At 33.0% G+C, this 15,613-nt stretch overlaps 1 protein-coding gene and 1 non-coding gene across 3 annotated transcripts; both read right to left on the bottom strand.

Annotated features, from left to right (window-relative positions):
• Positions 1–388: 388 nt before the first annotated feature.
• LOC147383849 (small nucleolar RNA snoR117) lies at positions 389–471 on the bottom strand. Its single transcript, XR_015173166.1, has one exon. It is a non-coding gene; the product is annotated as a small nucleolar RNA snoR117 (small nucleolar RNA).
• Positions 472–2,216: 1,745 nt separating this feature from the next.
• Positions 2,217–14,520, bottom strand: LOC147383848 (metal tolerance protein 4-like). Of its 2 annotated transcripts, none has more exons than XM_086425894.1 (7): positions 14,287–14,520; positions 7,440–7,612; positions 7,134–7,332; positions 5,809–5,987; positions 5,462–5,612; positions 3,038–3,171; positions 2,217–2,671 (listed from the first exon to the last, which is right to left on the bottom strand). In XM_086425894.1, exons 1-7 carry the CDS (start codon positions 14,483–14,485, stop codon positions 2,492–2,494), a joined length of 1,215 nt encoding a protein of 404 aa, XP_086282020.1. In that variant the 5' UTR covers positions 14,486–14,520; the 3' UTR covers positions 2,217–2,491. The 2 variants fall into 2 exon arrangements, with proteins under 2 accessions (XP_086282020.1, XP_086282019.1); XM_086425893.1 differs by lacking the exon at positions 14,287–14,520 and adding an exon at positions 10,789–11,082.
• Between the last annotated feature and the right edge of the window lie 1,093 nt (positions 14,521–15,613).

Raw genomic sequence — 15,613 nt, 5'->3', positions numbered from 1 at the left:
TAGATATTGAGTAGTCTCAGATGAATTTTCTAATACGCTTGTGACGTTTCGTTCAAAAAATTGAAAAAAGAACGGGTTTTTATATCTCATTCGAAAAATTGACTTGTTCGTCCGTCTCGTCCATGCTCAAGAGTACATTTCGGTCTCGGTCGAGTTTTGTAACCATGATTACAACTCTACCCTTTTTTTCTATCTCCAAACTTAAGTTTTTCTATTGATTAGAGGGAAAACAAAAAAAAAAAAGAAAGAGAAATGAAAAGAAACTCATTTTTTTTTTCTTTTCTCTAAATCCAAACACTCCTTAAATAAAAACCTAATAAGAAATCTAATTTTCTTTAAATAAAAAAATAACAGATATTAAGGATTGAAAGTGAGAGGGGAAAAAAAAAAGCCTCAGAAAGAAATATAAATCACATCAAAGAATCTTTGAGAGATCTCAGATGGTACGGACAATTTCTAACATCACTAGCCAGCCGTGTTGAGTTGTTTCTTCAAGATCCAAATCAACTTAGAGATCATCGTAGAGAAAAGTTGAAATGGTTCTAATGAACCTACATCTACATGAACCAATCAGAATCAGAGATTATTTATAAACGAAAATATGGAGGTTGGTAGGGTTTTGGGAAGAGAGAGAGATAGGGCGTGAGGTTAGACTTATGGATGGATTTATATAATGATTTGACTGGTCCTTGAAAACCCTAATTTTCATTAGTTTTAAGATCAAATTACTGAAATACCCTTTTGTTTTAAATATATATTTTTTAGAATAATGATTTTCTGACTCCCCCTCAGACATACTCCCTCGTAGTCTTCTGACGTGGCCTGTACTAGAACCATAGATTTTTCTCAGGATACATAATTGTATATATCTTTGGGGATTTGCAATTTTATATCTCGAAGAAAAAATCTACGATTCTTACACATGCCACATCAAGAGGGGGAGGGCGAGGGGGGAGTCAAAAAATCAGAAATTTTTATTTATTTATTTATTTTTTACTTTAAAATTAAAATGCCTAGCTAATATTTTAGAACTGTGCTAGAGTGACCTCAAGTTCGACCTCATACCGCACTTCTTGACATGAAAGTGGATAGAAACCATAAATACTTTTCACTTGTATCTCGAGGAAAGGCATTTACGTGTTCTCATACACGTTCACATCAGAGTGTGAATGTGAGGTCTAATCTTCAGGTCATTTCAGCATTATTCAATATTTTAAGAGAGCTTCTAGTGCCGCACCAACTTTTACTAAGAGCCTATTAAGTTTATAGGATATGGGCGACCTATAGAACCAAACTGACCTTAGTTTGGTTTGGGTTGATTATGTTATATTGGCTTTTCAATTTAGTTCTGATTCTTATTTAGTGAAATCAACCAATGTTGGTTCACTGAACCAAATTGAATCTAGTTGCACTCCTTGCTAAAACCATGGGTCTTTCTAAGTTATGTTGTACATTTTATTATTTATCAAGAGAATTTTAAGAAATTAAAAAAATACTAGTTATTTTGTATTATTATAAATAAATTATTTTAAAAACAATAATGAATCTATTCAAAGATATTTTTGTAATTAAAAGAATATTTATTTTGGATTTAGATCAATACTCAACCCTCTCTGGAGATTTGAGAAAGAAAAAAAATCATTTTCAAGCATTTTGAAGACGTACGTAGAAAATTAGGAGTTTTTCAAAAAAAAAAAAATTTACTTTGTTTTTAGATGAAAATCAATCAAAGATGATTCTTTTGGTTTGAAGTCATCTTAAAAAGTTGTTATATAAGTTTTTAATTGATCTTTTCACGTATTTTAGTCAAAATATCTCACCAAAATAAAAAAAAAAAGGTGGGTTTTACAGTGTCAAGTTCGACAATTTTAAAAATTGTGAGGTCAACAATAAAAAGCAGCGACCTCAACAATAAATAAAAGTGGCGAGCTTGACAATAACGAGGGACCATTAAAAAGAAAAAAAAAAAAACTTTACTAAATAGACTATCAAACTACCGCCCAGAATTCAAGGACTACTAAGACTAATAATAATAAAAACTCACTAAAAGACTAAAAAAAAGATTACCTTAAAAAATAATTGTCACCATTCTACCATTATAATAGTAAAGATATTGTTATGCAAGGGCATTTTCGTAATTTAAAAATTAATCGATGTGGATTTGTGTAAAAAAATAAAATTATTTAGATGGATTTTCAAGAAATATTACCCATAAATAAATAAAGCCAACAAACACGCTAAATAAATATGATTTATCAAACTATATAGACAATTAAATTCCTTTCATCGGCTAGACCAACATTATCACGACCATCGACCAAGCCTTAAACCAAAAACGAACATGAGAAGCCAAACACCCTTTCGGTTTCTGCGAAAAGTAATCTTTTTGCCTTTGAGAAGCTCAATTAAATCAATGTTCCGACTCATCCATAAACTAGAAATACCATTGCATTGCTCTTCCATTGTATCGATAGTTCGAGTGAGGTCAACGTCAAGGCTGACTGTCAGGTAGCCTACTAAGAACAGAGTGCTCTGGCTTATGATCACACTCGAAATCAAGATGAACAAATGCCCGTTCAACTTCTGGGAGTTCTTCGATTTTTATTTGTAAAGATTCACCTATTGCATGAGCTTCCTTCAATGGTAAATCTTCTGGTAGTTCAATGTCAACCTGTTTTGCTAAATTAAATTAGTTAAAACAGATTTCAAAAAAAAAAAAATGTAAGAATTAAATAAAGAAACAGGATCTAGAACGGTGTCCTGTTCCTATAGAATAGAAACGGTGTCTACGCTGCACGTTTTGGTTGGACTTTAAAACACATCGGGCTCCTAAACAAGCTGTTTACTTCATAGCACGTAGCCCAATGTGTTTAATCTCCAAACAAAATGTGCCACGTAGGCACAGTGTCTTGCTACAGGAACGTGGTACCGTTCTGGATAGTGGCTCTTCCTTCAGTACATTGAGGTGGAAAGACAATGGTGGCATTTGTCATTCTTCATAGTATACGAATATACAAAGCTTTTCTAATTGACTAACCTCTACGAAATAAAGAACGCCAAAGGTGTAGGCTCGGACGGTGTCAACACGCTTGATTTGAGGATGGTACCTTATGACAAGGTAGGTCAATTTCTGCAAGACTTCAGGAGGAGCTGATTGTCCCACCAGTGAAACTACATTAAAAAACACCAATGTAACTGTTAACCAACCAACTACTCCAAAGACCGATTTGTTGGAGGGGGAAAACTCTGAATATAAGAGGGTCACAGGGCTTAACTTGGGTATGACACACCCGATAGTGAAGGAAAATATACACTAACACTCCCCCCTCACCCATAAGGGTGGAAAGAATTGAATCCGTGACATATACGAACTTAGTGCTCTGATACCATGTTAACCATCCAACAACTCCAAAAGACCGATCTGTTGGAGAGGGGGAGAACTATGAATGTAAGAGGCTCACGTGGCTTAATTGGGGTATGACACACCTGAGAGTGATGGAAAATATACACTCAAAACTCCCCTCCACCCATGAGGGTGGAAAAAATTGAATCCGTGACCTACACGAACCTAGCACTCTGATAGTATGTTAACCAACCAACAACTCCAAAAGACCAATCTGTTGGAGAGGGGCAGAACTATGAATATACTGTGACTTAATATGACAAACCCGAGAGTGGATAAAAAATATACTCAACACTCCCCCCTCACCCGTAAGGGTGGGAAGAATTGAATCCGTGACCTAGACAAACCTAGCACTTTGGTATCATGTTAACCAACCAATAACTCCAAAAGACTGATCTGTTGGAGAGGGGGAGAACTATGAATATACTAGGGTCACGGGGATTAATTGGGGTATGACATACCCGAGAGTGGAGGAAAATATACACTCAACAGTAACCATGGAGTAGAACCTTTGAAATGAAGAGGTAAGACCAAGACAAAGTACATGTATGTATGATACTACGAGGGACAAAGAGATGGGATCATAATTGAGATTGACAAACATTAAATATCCCAAGACCATTTACTTTATTTAGGTCCACTTTTCCATGAAGAGGGAGATACTGAAGTGGAGATCAAAATTATAATTCATACAAGTATCTACCCTTTCCGGAGCAAAACGTTGAACAATTAACTCACAAATGACATAGGATAAATACACCAACAAATACTTTGCAAAGTGAAAACATGTAGGAGCCTTTTCGGAAATAGTAGAGAGAAAATGACTACCTTATAAAATTTACTCATGCAATGTCATGGATAACATAAATAATACCTGAAATGTCACCAAGAAGAAGTAATAACTCATGACACAATAAAATGATGACACAAAAATAAAAAATCCAACGCTGCAATATCAAAATTTAGAATCAATTGATAAAAAAATTCGAAACATAAAAGAAATTACTCATTTCTATTTCGAAATTAATAACTTATAAATCAAGATTCTAATTTCCTTTCAGTTTCAAACTTTCAACCATAAAGAACGAACATTTGAAACCCAAAAAAAAAAAAAAAAATCAAGGAAAACAAGTTGAATGTTCTAGCAGGATAAGTTGGTTAAAGTCTGTTAGTGTTGATACCACGACTTGTGTTCAAAACCCGCCTTCACCCACTATTTACTAACCACTTCCCCACTTGTTTATAAAAAAAATGAAAAAAAAAGAGAGCTGCTATTGGCACCCCAACTTTGACTTATTACAACCCGATTACAAATAAAGAAAATAAATGAATGGTTGAGAATAAGAAAAAGTTGGGGTGCCAATAGAAGCTCACTTTTTTTTTTGTTTGGGTGCTAGATTTCTATTTTTTGGGTTTAGGATTTTATATGAGCCTAATCATAATTGTAACCAACTACTGAAATTGTTTGAATGAGTGTTATAATGTTTTGTAATGTTGAGAGTATATTTGAGCCAAATTCTTTTGTAATGTTTGAAGAGTATGTTTTGATCTTTAATTGAGGTGTGATAAATAATTTAAGAAATAGGGGTGTAATAAGTAAATGTTGGGGTGCCAATAGCAGGTCTCAACTGAATGAGAAGTTGTTCAGGAAAGGACTGATGAATCGGATGCACTCGCCTAGTGAGAAAGGCCCTGCCCTGCCAAGTTAAAAAATAGAAGAAGAAGAGAACAAAACGTCATATTTTGTAACTCTCTAGGAGTCATGTTTAACCTTTAATACTATTAATAAATTCTACAACAGTACTTCCTCCGACTCAGAAAGTAATAACGAAAATGGCTGAGCCACCATTGGAACCAATGAAGCAAACAATTAACCCATCATATCATCCGAAGAAACGAAAAATACCAAAAAGTTCGAATTCATGGCTAGTAACATTGATTCAATTGGCATAATAGACATAATAGGAATATTTCTTCAATTAAAGGGGATTCCCCGAAAATCTGAATTAGAGATGGAAAAAAAAAAGAAAGAAAGAAAAGAAAAGGAACACAAGTTACCTGCATTTTCCCAGACAGTCCCAGACCAATTAGAAATCGTATAGACAGCAAGGACAATGGCGCCGACCGGATCAATCCACCAATAGAATTTATCGCCAAGCACAGCAGCAACTAATCCTACTACGTTTGTTACTACATCAAAATAGTGGTCCTAGACAACAACATTGGACACGATAGTTAACTTTCTGGGATACCTTGAAATATGATGAAGTAACAAAAGAAAGCCTAGGGCTTAGACCCATAGCTCAGTTGGTTTGACACATTGAAACGCAACTTTGAGGTCATTGGTTTAAGTCCATCTTACGCATTTTTAAAGAAAGCCCTAAAGTAACATGTGGCTAAGATACCTTTGCGTAGGCACGGACAATATCATTTTTTGAACTTCTGCAGTAGAACCAAAGGGCAAGTTTTACAACAGTAGCAGATATCATAATCACGTACAACCACACCAATTGATCCAAGGCCATCTTAGCAGAAGGTTCATCTTTGATCAATTGTTCTCCCGCTTGGATCAATACTTGAAAGCCTGTAAACAAGAGTGGTAGACCACTATGTCATTTTAAGGAATTTCTGCTATTTAATTAAGGTCTAACACAACGATCATGATCTAAAATGAAGAAAAAAAAAGAGCAAAGAAAACTTTTGGGTTCTTTTAAATTTTTAAGAAGTTTATGTTGCACTCAGCCCAGTAAGTTTGTTACAATGTCTTGATATCAAGAATTGGACTTTTGCTAGTAAAGAAGATAACTACCAACAAAATTTACTCAGATAGCATAAAAGGTTTTGCCATTCTGTTCCAATTTATAGTGATGGAGTGTTTGGGGTCCATGTTCGACAGAGCGTAAAGTCCAACATGTCCAGCACATGTTGTCCACAGACCCTTAAGTGGGACACTTGTAAACATTTATTCCTTCATTATTGAGATATTGATTATAGGGATAAAGCATCGATGATGATTATTGAGATATGATTGGTAGTTATCATAGACAATAAGTTTTACCCTTTCAGTGAGAATTTTATCTGTAGCATATAAAATTTAAAATATTATCTTGTCTACCATTATATGATGCTTATTATTAAGATATCCCGTCACATAATCCTTTATTATCCTTAATATATATAAGAATACCACTATGTGAGTCATAGTCACTTAGATGAATATGGTGATAAGTTTAAATCAAATTCTTGCCCCTTTATCAAACACAAATCAAATATGATGGACAAAATATATGTTGGTTTTATTTGTACCTCTTCATTCTCAAAACATGAGCTTGTTCTTAGCTAAACCTATATTTTTCTCTTCTTTGGATTAGCTTTAAAATGAAGCATTTCTATATTTCTTATCAAGGACTATGGAACAAATTTCCAATATGAAAACATGAATTAATAGAAGACACGACTTTGGATAGAATTTTGGAAGGTAGGATTTGTTCATCTGACCCCAAATTTGTGGAACGATGTTGATGATCGATATACCGTAAATTTTGAGGAGATATAAATGTAGGTCATAATTTTTAAAATGGCATAATTCTAACATTAAAATTTTCTTATCTTCCTCAGAAATATTCAAGCATAATTCCATTGAACCCAAAAATTGGAGCATAGTCTCCACTTCTAGACCGATAAACCAATTTGCTAGAAATTAAAAGAGGGTTATGGAGCAAATACATACCAAGAGTAGCCATGACTGCAGCAAAAATGATGATGCCTACTGGTTGCACCCTCAACTTTCCAATAGGATATTTGTAGATATTTACATTTTTCATAGACAAGTGTGTGAACCATAGGATGCCACCAGCCATGAGATCTAGCAAAGAATCTAGTGTTGAAGCAGCAATAGCTAACGATCCACTCCTTACAGTAGCAAAGATCTGCACACCATAATACATAATGTTAGTTCAATGGTGTAAGTACATAAAATAGATCAGATGCACTTAAATTATAACGAGACATAAAAAACGAAAATTAATTAAATTACCTTAAATGCCAATAATAAAACATTTGCATAATTGGAGATCCTCATTGCTCGTTCATGTTGGGCTTGTTCTTGATTGTCATGTTCCTCATCAACACCATTGGCTGCTTGTAGAGAGTCAACTTCCTCAAAGGATTTCAGTGTGGCAAATTGTCTTTCATAGTATTCTTTCTCACCTAAAAAAGAACATAAATGTTTGAAGGAGAAAGGATGAAATTTTGAGAGAAAGGTGCCAACTAGTTTTTAATAGGACTAAATTTACATGCATTATCCTTGGCAACTTATAAAACTTAGTCGTAATCTAATAAATTTCAGTGCGATCTAATTTTAGCTACTTAGCAATTATCTGCATCCACTCTCTATCAAAGCAACAAAAGATCGTCAAAATACTTTTTCCTTAAAGTTTGGAGGTAATGCTAGAAATTTTTGACTCACATTCCATTGATAGAAGAGAGCAAACCCATTTTACATCGGTGCAAATGACGACACTATCAGGATTTTTTGCCTTGTCAACATGTCCCAACACAGATTCGAACATGTACTTTAATATAATCCTTTAATTTATTTCTATTTTTTTTGAAAATTTTCTTTTATAGAAGGGTTCATGCTTTCATACTCCAAACACTACTTTATTAGTTGTACAGTTGTATTATGTAAAACCCTAGTTAGGTTTTCCTAGCACATATATTTCTCTTTTCGGTGGAAGGGTGTAATCTGTAACTGAGACTTTTCTCTTCATAGTGAAATCGGTGGACATACCTCAATCTTGAGGAAACCACGTAAAATCTGTGTTTTTTGTGTGTGATTGCATCTTGATTGTTTTCTTTCTTTATTGTTCTTATATCAAATTCTCTACAAATCTCCTACAAAAGCCTTTTTTGTAACATGAGAAAGATTTGGGACTCAGAAGTAGGGTTTAGAAACTCTATCACACCGTAAAGAGTAAGGGAGTTGGTGACTGAATTGCAATCTCTCCAAACATGAACAACCCCCATGAAATGTTGGAAAAAGGTATCCTGTATTTTTCGAAACATTGATTCTATCGACTAAGGGAGACTTGCTCCTTTTAAACCATTTGTTGCATCAAATCGAGCTCAATAATCACCTAAAGAGCAGATAAATCCATCAACTTGATACATTCCATTAGATGAAAATGTTTGATGGTCTTTTAAAAAACTTTAAATACAAATATAACTAAAATATTACATTATAATCAGGTGTTTAGAAGTGTTTGGAGTTTTGGGCCTTCTCAAAGATGCCATGTTAGACACCTCATAGTCATGGAAACGTTCTGTTTTGTTCAAGAAACAAAACAGAACAAAAGTTATGGAAGGAATGATAAATCATCCTAACTAAAATAGAATAAAAACATTTAAGTTCAAGATTGTAAATACTATGGAAGGTCTTGCATTGAAAAAACTAAAATTGGGATCTTCGAAAACATCAAATACTAAGCCATCGACTACTAAGCACAAAACCACAACATAAGTTGACAAATGAGATCAATGGCACTAAAAACATTCACATCTTACATCTCTGTTTTCAAAAGCAGGATTTGTAGTTTTTCCAATAAACATGTTGGGAAAACACAATCAATTTTGACAAATGAGAGTACATCCATTCTTCAGTTTGATCACTCACCCAAGAATGACAACAAGGATGATTACCTTAACTATTGAAAAATGAAAAATGCAAGCTTAGAGAGATGGTTATAGTGGTGGTTACATAGGGGCAGAGAGCGCATATAATCTAATAGACAATCAGAGAACATTACCAACTTACTATTGTCTACAAATTAGTAGATGGATGGTAAAATTACAACCAAAAAACAAAAACAAAAAAATTGGTAGCTCATATGCAAGAACTAGACTAATAAGTTCATGCAAAACTTCCTATGAGTGGCACTATAATGAGAACACGAGAATTGTTGTTCACCCATGATATTCCAGCAGAATGCCTCAATTTCAATCTCTTAAACTGTAAACAAACAATTTTTAATTTCTTAAAAAAAAAAAATTTCACTCATTAGGACCACTATGAGCAAAAAGTTCTATGACCTCTATAATTGTATAGTGACCTTCTCTAAGCTCTGAAATTACTGCAAAAAGCATCGAACATCATCTTCATCTATGCCTTATCCAAAGGTGCCAACTTGCCTTGTTGGTTAAAGTATGTGCGTGTTGATACCAAGTAGGGGAAGATTTACAATGGGAGCCATTGCCCCCACAAGAATTTCAGAAACTTTGAAGGATCTATTTAAAAATTGAAATGTTTTAGGATCTTTAAAGACTTTGCCTCCATAAGATTTTTTAAACTTTGAAGAAGTTATTCATAAATTAAAATTTCTTAAGATCTTTAAAGGACTTTGCCCCCACAGAATTTTGTAAACAAGGAATTTTCCCCCTCACAGTGTTTTTAGATTTAGAATGAGTTAATAATAGTAATTTAGAATTTTGCCCCCACGAAGACAAAATCCTGGCTCCGCCCCTAATACAAAGACTTGGGTTCAAAACCCGCATCCAACTACAAATTACTAACCATTAACTCGCTTGCATATAAAATAAAATAAAATAAAAAAATAAAAAATCTACTCCTTATTCCAAATAGAGTCGTGATAATCTGACGCCCCCCCTCTGACACATGCCCCCATCACAAAAACATAGATCATTTTCCTTGGAATACACAATAAAAAGATTTATCGTTCTACATATTCCAAGGCAAATAATCTACAGTTCAGTGATGGGGGCATATGTCTGAGAGGGGTGTCAGAAAATCATTATTCTTCCAAATATGGTGATGAACAACATGAAGTCTATTAACGTCATTTCAACTCTATACTATCTTCAGTCCAAAAAGTACTTATCTTTATATATTTTCTTATTATCTCCATCTTCATTTTTAGCCTTCCTCCTACCTTTTATAACCTTCAATAGTGCTCATTTAAGCCTTTATATTCAAAGTCTTATTGATCTTTGTTATACATGCCCAAATCATCTTAATCAATTTTTTCTTTATTGTCAAATTCGTTATTGTACATGCCCATATCATCTTAATCGATTTTCTTAAATTCCCTTGAATTTATTTCACATAAAGAAATATATCAGAATCCCAAAATTTAATATATATATATATATATATATATATATATATATATATATATATATATATATAATATATATAATATATATATATATATATATATATAGATTTTTTTTTAAACCAATTCTAACAATAAAAAAAATAAAAAAAAATAAAAGAGAGGCCAAAATGAAGATTTGATTCTTTATGATTGGGAGGGTAATTAGATAAGTTTTAATAGTAGCAAAAATCATTAAAAGGTTAGTGAGATTACCTTCACTTAAGTCTCTGGTTTTAGAGAGAGAAATATAAAAAGGGTTCTCCGAATCGATTCCAGACTTGACTTTGGAGGGCAATTTGGAGATAAAATCGCCCATAAGACTATTAACCGAGTTACGACGAGTCACAGACCGCTTCTTCTCAGTGGGTTTTCCCCCTATTCCCGCCATTAACAATGGCGTCTTCACCTCCTCTTGATCCATCTCTCTCTCTCTTTCTCTGTTTGTAGAAGAGAAGATTACAACCCAGAGTTCTCAATCTATGTAGGATCCAGAACAACGGTTTCTCTCTCTGGTATATATATATATAGTTTAAAACACATACGGCTACTAACAAAGCCGTTTTCGGTTTGGCACGAAGCCAGATGTATTTGTTAGCCAATAAAAACTTGCCGTGTAGACTTCATATGTTGTTTATGGTAACCAGGACTACACCGTTTTGTGTCTGTATCTTTGACTCTACAAATATCCATACGAAAATATCCATGAAAGTAAGCTATCCTGACTAACTTAGTAAGATTTAAAATTTTACTAAGGGTTGTTAAGCTCAAATTTGGCAAATCCGACATAAAAAAAAAAAGTAAGTCATCCTGACTAACTTAGTAAGATTTGAAATCTTACTCAGAGTTGTTGAGCTCAAATAGATTATCAAATTGGCAAATCCAACACCATACCTACTCTAGATTTCATGGAAAAAGTCGGATAAAAAGATAATTTCTTTTGGACTTGATCCGAGGTTTTTAAAATGGATGGCAATGAACTCCCATCGAACTCTTAAGTTTAGAATTAAAATTAGAAGATGAAATATAATCTTTTTTAAGTTTATTTTTATCATTTTGTTTTAAGTTGATAAAATTCTGTTCTCTGATCATGTTTTTAAATGCCACAAGGTGAGCTTAACACCCTATGTAAGATTTGAAATCTTATTAAGTTAGTAAGCCTAGTCTTACCCTTATGCATGAATAATGACAGCTAACCCTGTGCATGAATAATGACAGCTATGAAAAAAAGAAAAAAAAAATACTAAAACATACTTGACTGACGTGGCATGTGCACAGTCATAGACTTTTTTCCTCAAGATACTCAAGAAAAAGTCCATGGTTTTAGACTCTTTCCACGACTCAAAGAAAAATAAATAAATAAATAAATCAACATCATTGACTATTTCTATGTAATTTTTTTTTTTAATTATCAATTATTTGAAATTATTGGAATTTTTGTTTTTTTCCATCTTGGGTTATAGATTTAAACATGTACGAAGTTACTTGATTTTGATTGATGGTATTTTGGGAATTATAATTATTTTTTGTTATCGAATTGATTTATTATTTGACAAAGACATCTTTACTAGGGGTGCAACTTGGTTTATTATCCGACAAAGACATATTTACTAGGGGTGCAACTTGGTTCGGGTTAGGTCAGTCTCAAGTCAAATCGAAATCAAATCAACCTAGATCGATTCTACTAAACAAGAATCAAAATCGAACTAAATTCAGGGGCGGCACCAAGATTTTATCCATTTGGGGGCAACCAAGAGTAGATTAAATATTGTGAGGGACAATTAAGAGTGAAAAAAAAAATAGTTGTGAGAGCAACTAAAAGTGGGAAAAAAATAAAAATTGTGGGGACAATAGTGATTGATTTGTTTATCTGTCACTAAAATCTATCGCAATAGTTCACTAATTCAGACTTTGAAAATTCTTGTGGGGACAAATGCCCCCATTGTAAATCCACCACTCATTGAATTGTCAATAAAATAAAATCAAACTAAATGGTTTGGTTTAGTTCTATGGGTTGCCAATTCCTATAAACCTACTTGAAGTATCTCATATTTTAAAATAAATAATAAATATGAAATAATTTATATTAACCAACAATTGAACCAAATTGATCGATTCTACATTGTCTTAACCCAGAACTGAACCGCAAATTATTCCAAACCGAACCAAACCAGGCCAATGCTATTGATTTGGTTCAGTTCATTTGAATCGAACCAAGGTCCATCCCTAATCTTTATCCTAATATATATATATATATATTTTTAATTTTATCCAAAGGTTAAAATCTCAATTTTATCTAATATTTCGATAAAGAGAAAATTTTGGACATCTTAATCAAGATATTGCAAGACTAATCGAAACATTCAATGTTATGTTCGGTATTGATCGCAATTGAAATGTTTCCATCGAGATATTTAGAAACCACACGAAACTTTTAATGACATGACGTGATTTCCTAGAAAAAATCAATGAGAAATTATTTTTTGAAAAATTATCTAGTTTATGTGTTTGATTGAGCACTTTCAAGGAAAATCCATTTTTCTTAGAAATATAATTTTCCCACCTTGGAGGGGATATATTTTCATAACATAGATTTTTCTTTCCTTTCTCGAGGGAAAACATTCAACCACACAACCTCTTAGGAAATTGATTTCCTCCTCATTAAGGAAAATCCTAATATTATTAGAGAACTATTTCACACCAACTTTTGCTAACACCACCCCAAGACAGGTGTTAAAGTGATTTACATAAGAATTGGGGTGGCATTAAAAAAAGTTGGTGTGGCAATAGAATATCTCTATTATTGTCCTGATATAGTTGTCACTACCCAAAACTAGAAAACAAATCTCTTTTGGCATTTACCTTGGTGTAATTCAACATGCCAAACATTTTTTTTAGAACATTTAGTTTCTCAATAATTTTCCCCAAAACTTGATATTTTAAAGAAAATATTTTCTCTACAAAAAATTCTATGTATGGTCCCTCTAATTGTATTATGAGTATCTTTAAGGTCTAAAATATTGAAAAAACATCGAAGATCGTCATCTAAACCCCCTAAGGGGGTTGGGGGTAACATTTCGTAGGAAGGGTCATAGGGAAAGGAGAACCCGTCCCTCCGACCCCACCCCTAACTGATCCGCTATTCCTTGTCAAGGAATAAAGTAAAAGGTGGACCTTACCCCTCTATTAGCTACACGAGCTATAAGGCCCTCATATGATCATATCCCACCTATAGTGATCAACAAAACGATCAATTTTATTTTATTATTAAATTTTATATTTAACGATTACTTCCATCTTCATCATCTCCGATCGTATTTTTAGAATCCTCAAAAGTACTTATGATTGGAATCATTATCATGGTTTTAAATCTCATCTGAAATCGAGACGACTCATCTGATACGTCTCGGTATCGTTCACCAACGAGACAGATAGACAAGTCAGACGTATTGGACAAGATTTAAAATCATAAATGAGACGAGACGTCTAATCGAGTTTTAAAACAACCGTGATCATTATTGATCTTGATTATATACACACAAATCATCTTAATTGACTTTCTCTTACTTTTTTATTTTTTATTTTACGAAAGTAATCTTAAATTCCATAATTTCAATTTCAAATAGAGATTTTAATTTTTTTTAATAATAATAATAATAATAAAATAAGGCAAAAAGAGAAAGAAAAAAAGCATTAAAAGATTGGTGAGATTACCTTCATTCAAGTTTGTGGTTTTAGAGAGAGAAATATGAAAAGGGTTCTCTGAGTCGACTCCAGACTTGACTTTGAGTGGCAATTTGGAGATAAAATCTCTTAAAAGACTATTCACTGAGTTATGACCACTCACTGACCGATTCAACTCGTTGTGTTTGTTTCCTTCTTCCACCTCTAACAATGGCGTCGTCACCTCCATCTGATACTCTCTCTCTCTCTCTCTCTCTCTCTCTCTCTACAAATCCTATAGTGTTTGAATCTGTTTGATTGTTTTTTTTTAGAGAGAGAGGATAAGACAACAACACAAAGATGAAAGCTCGACAGCTAAGTTAATAAGATGAGGACAGCTAACAAACTACTCAAAACAGTCAAACTGTTTAGTGAGGGAAGAAAAAAAAATTAAGATACAGACATTTACATCAAAAATTTGATGTAAATGTCTAACAATGTGTGGTATATGATCAATCTTAGGTCCCATCAACTTTATTACAATGGTCTCCTCTTGTACCAAAAAAATTAAATAAAAAATCAACATCAATGACTTGTTCTAGATGTTGATTTAAGTATTCTTTTTCATCAATGATTCCTAATTATTTGAAGAGAAAATTACTTAAAAAGGGTTAAATATATTAATATTTAAAAAAATCTATTTATTTTCAAAAATAATAAAAAATGAATTAAGTCTGTAGACAATCCAATATTTTATTAACTTGTTGGACTGTCTAGGTTTGGAAAGATTAAAACGTTGGACAATCCAACGAGTTACTAAAACAATTGTCCAACGACTTAATTCATTTTTGGTAATTTTTTTAAAAATAGATTTTTTTTTTTAAATATTAAAATATTTAACACTCTTTTAATAATTTTCCCTTATTAGAATTTTTTTTATTTTATTAATATTATTATTTTGGGTTTCAGTATTTAACAACTAAGGTACTTGATTTTGATACATGGTATTGTAGAAACTGTTTTTTATTTTTTATTTTTATCAGTGTTTGATAAAGACATCTTTAACCTAATGCAACTCATTTTTTATGATCAAAGGTTTGGTTTAATCATTTCAACCAAACCAAGTTGGACGAATATAGGTGGATCAGCTTATTATTATTATTATTATTTTATGACGGGGTGTCCAAACTTACGTTTGACTAGGGGGACCGAAAGAGCCAGGGCCAGAGCCAAGGCAGATGGGTCCCTCCCCTGGGCACGTGCAACACCTACACATCACACACACCAGGTAAGTGAGAGTGTGCCCTTGTAGGTGGTCTTGAGGAAATACTTGGTATCGAACTCACAACCTACCTACTCTCACCGCACTATTACTATT

This window comes from Akebia trifoliata, chromosome 15 (genome assembly GCF_017979445.1).
Source record: "Akebia trifoliata isolate Shusen 1 chromosome 15, ASM1797944v1, whole genome shotgun sequence".
NCBI classification, from domain to species: Eukaryota; Viridiplantae; Streptophyta; class Magnoliopsida; order Ranunculales; family Lardizabalaceae; genus Akebia; species Akebia trifoliata.
Note: the sequence above shows the minus strand (reverse complement) of the source record. Positions and strands in the feature narration are given on the sequence as shown.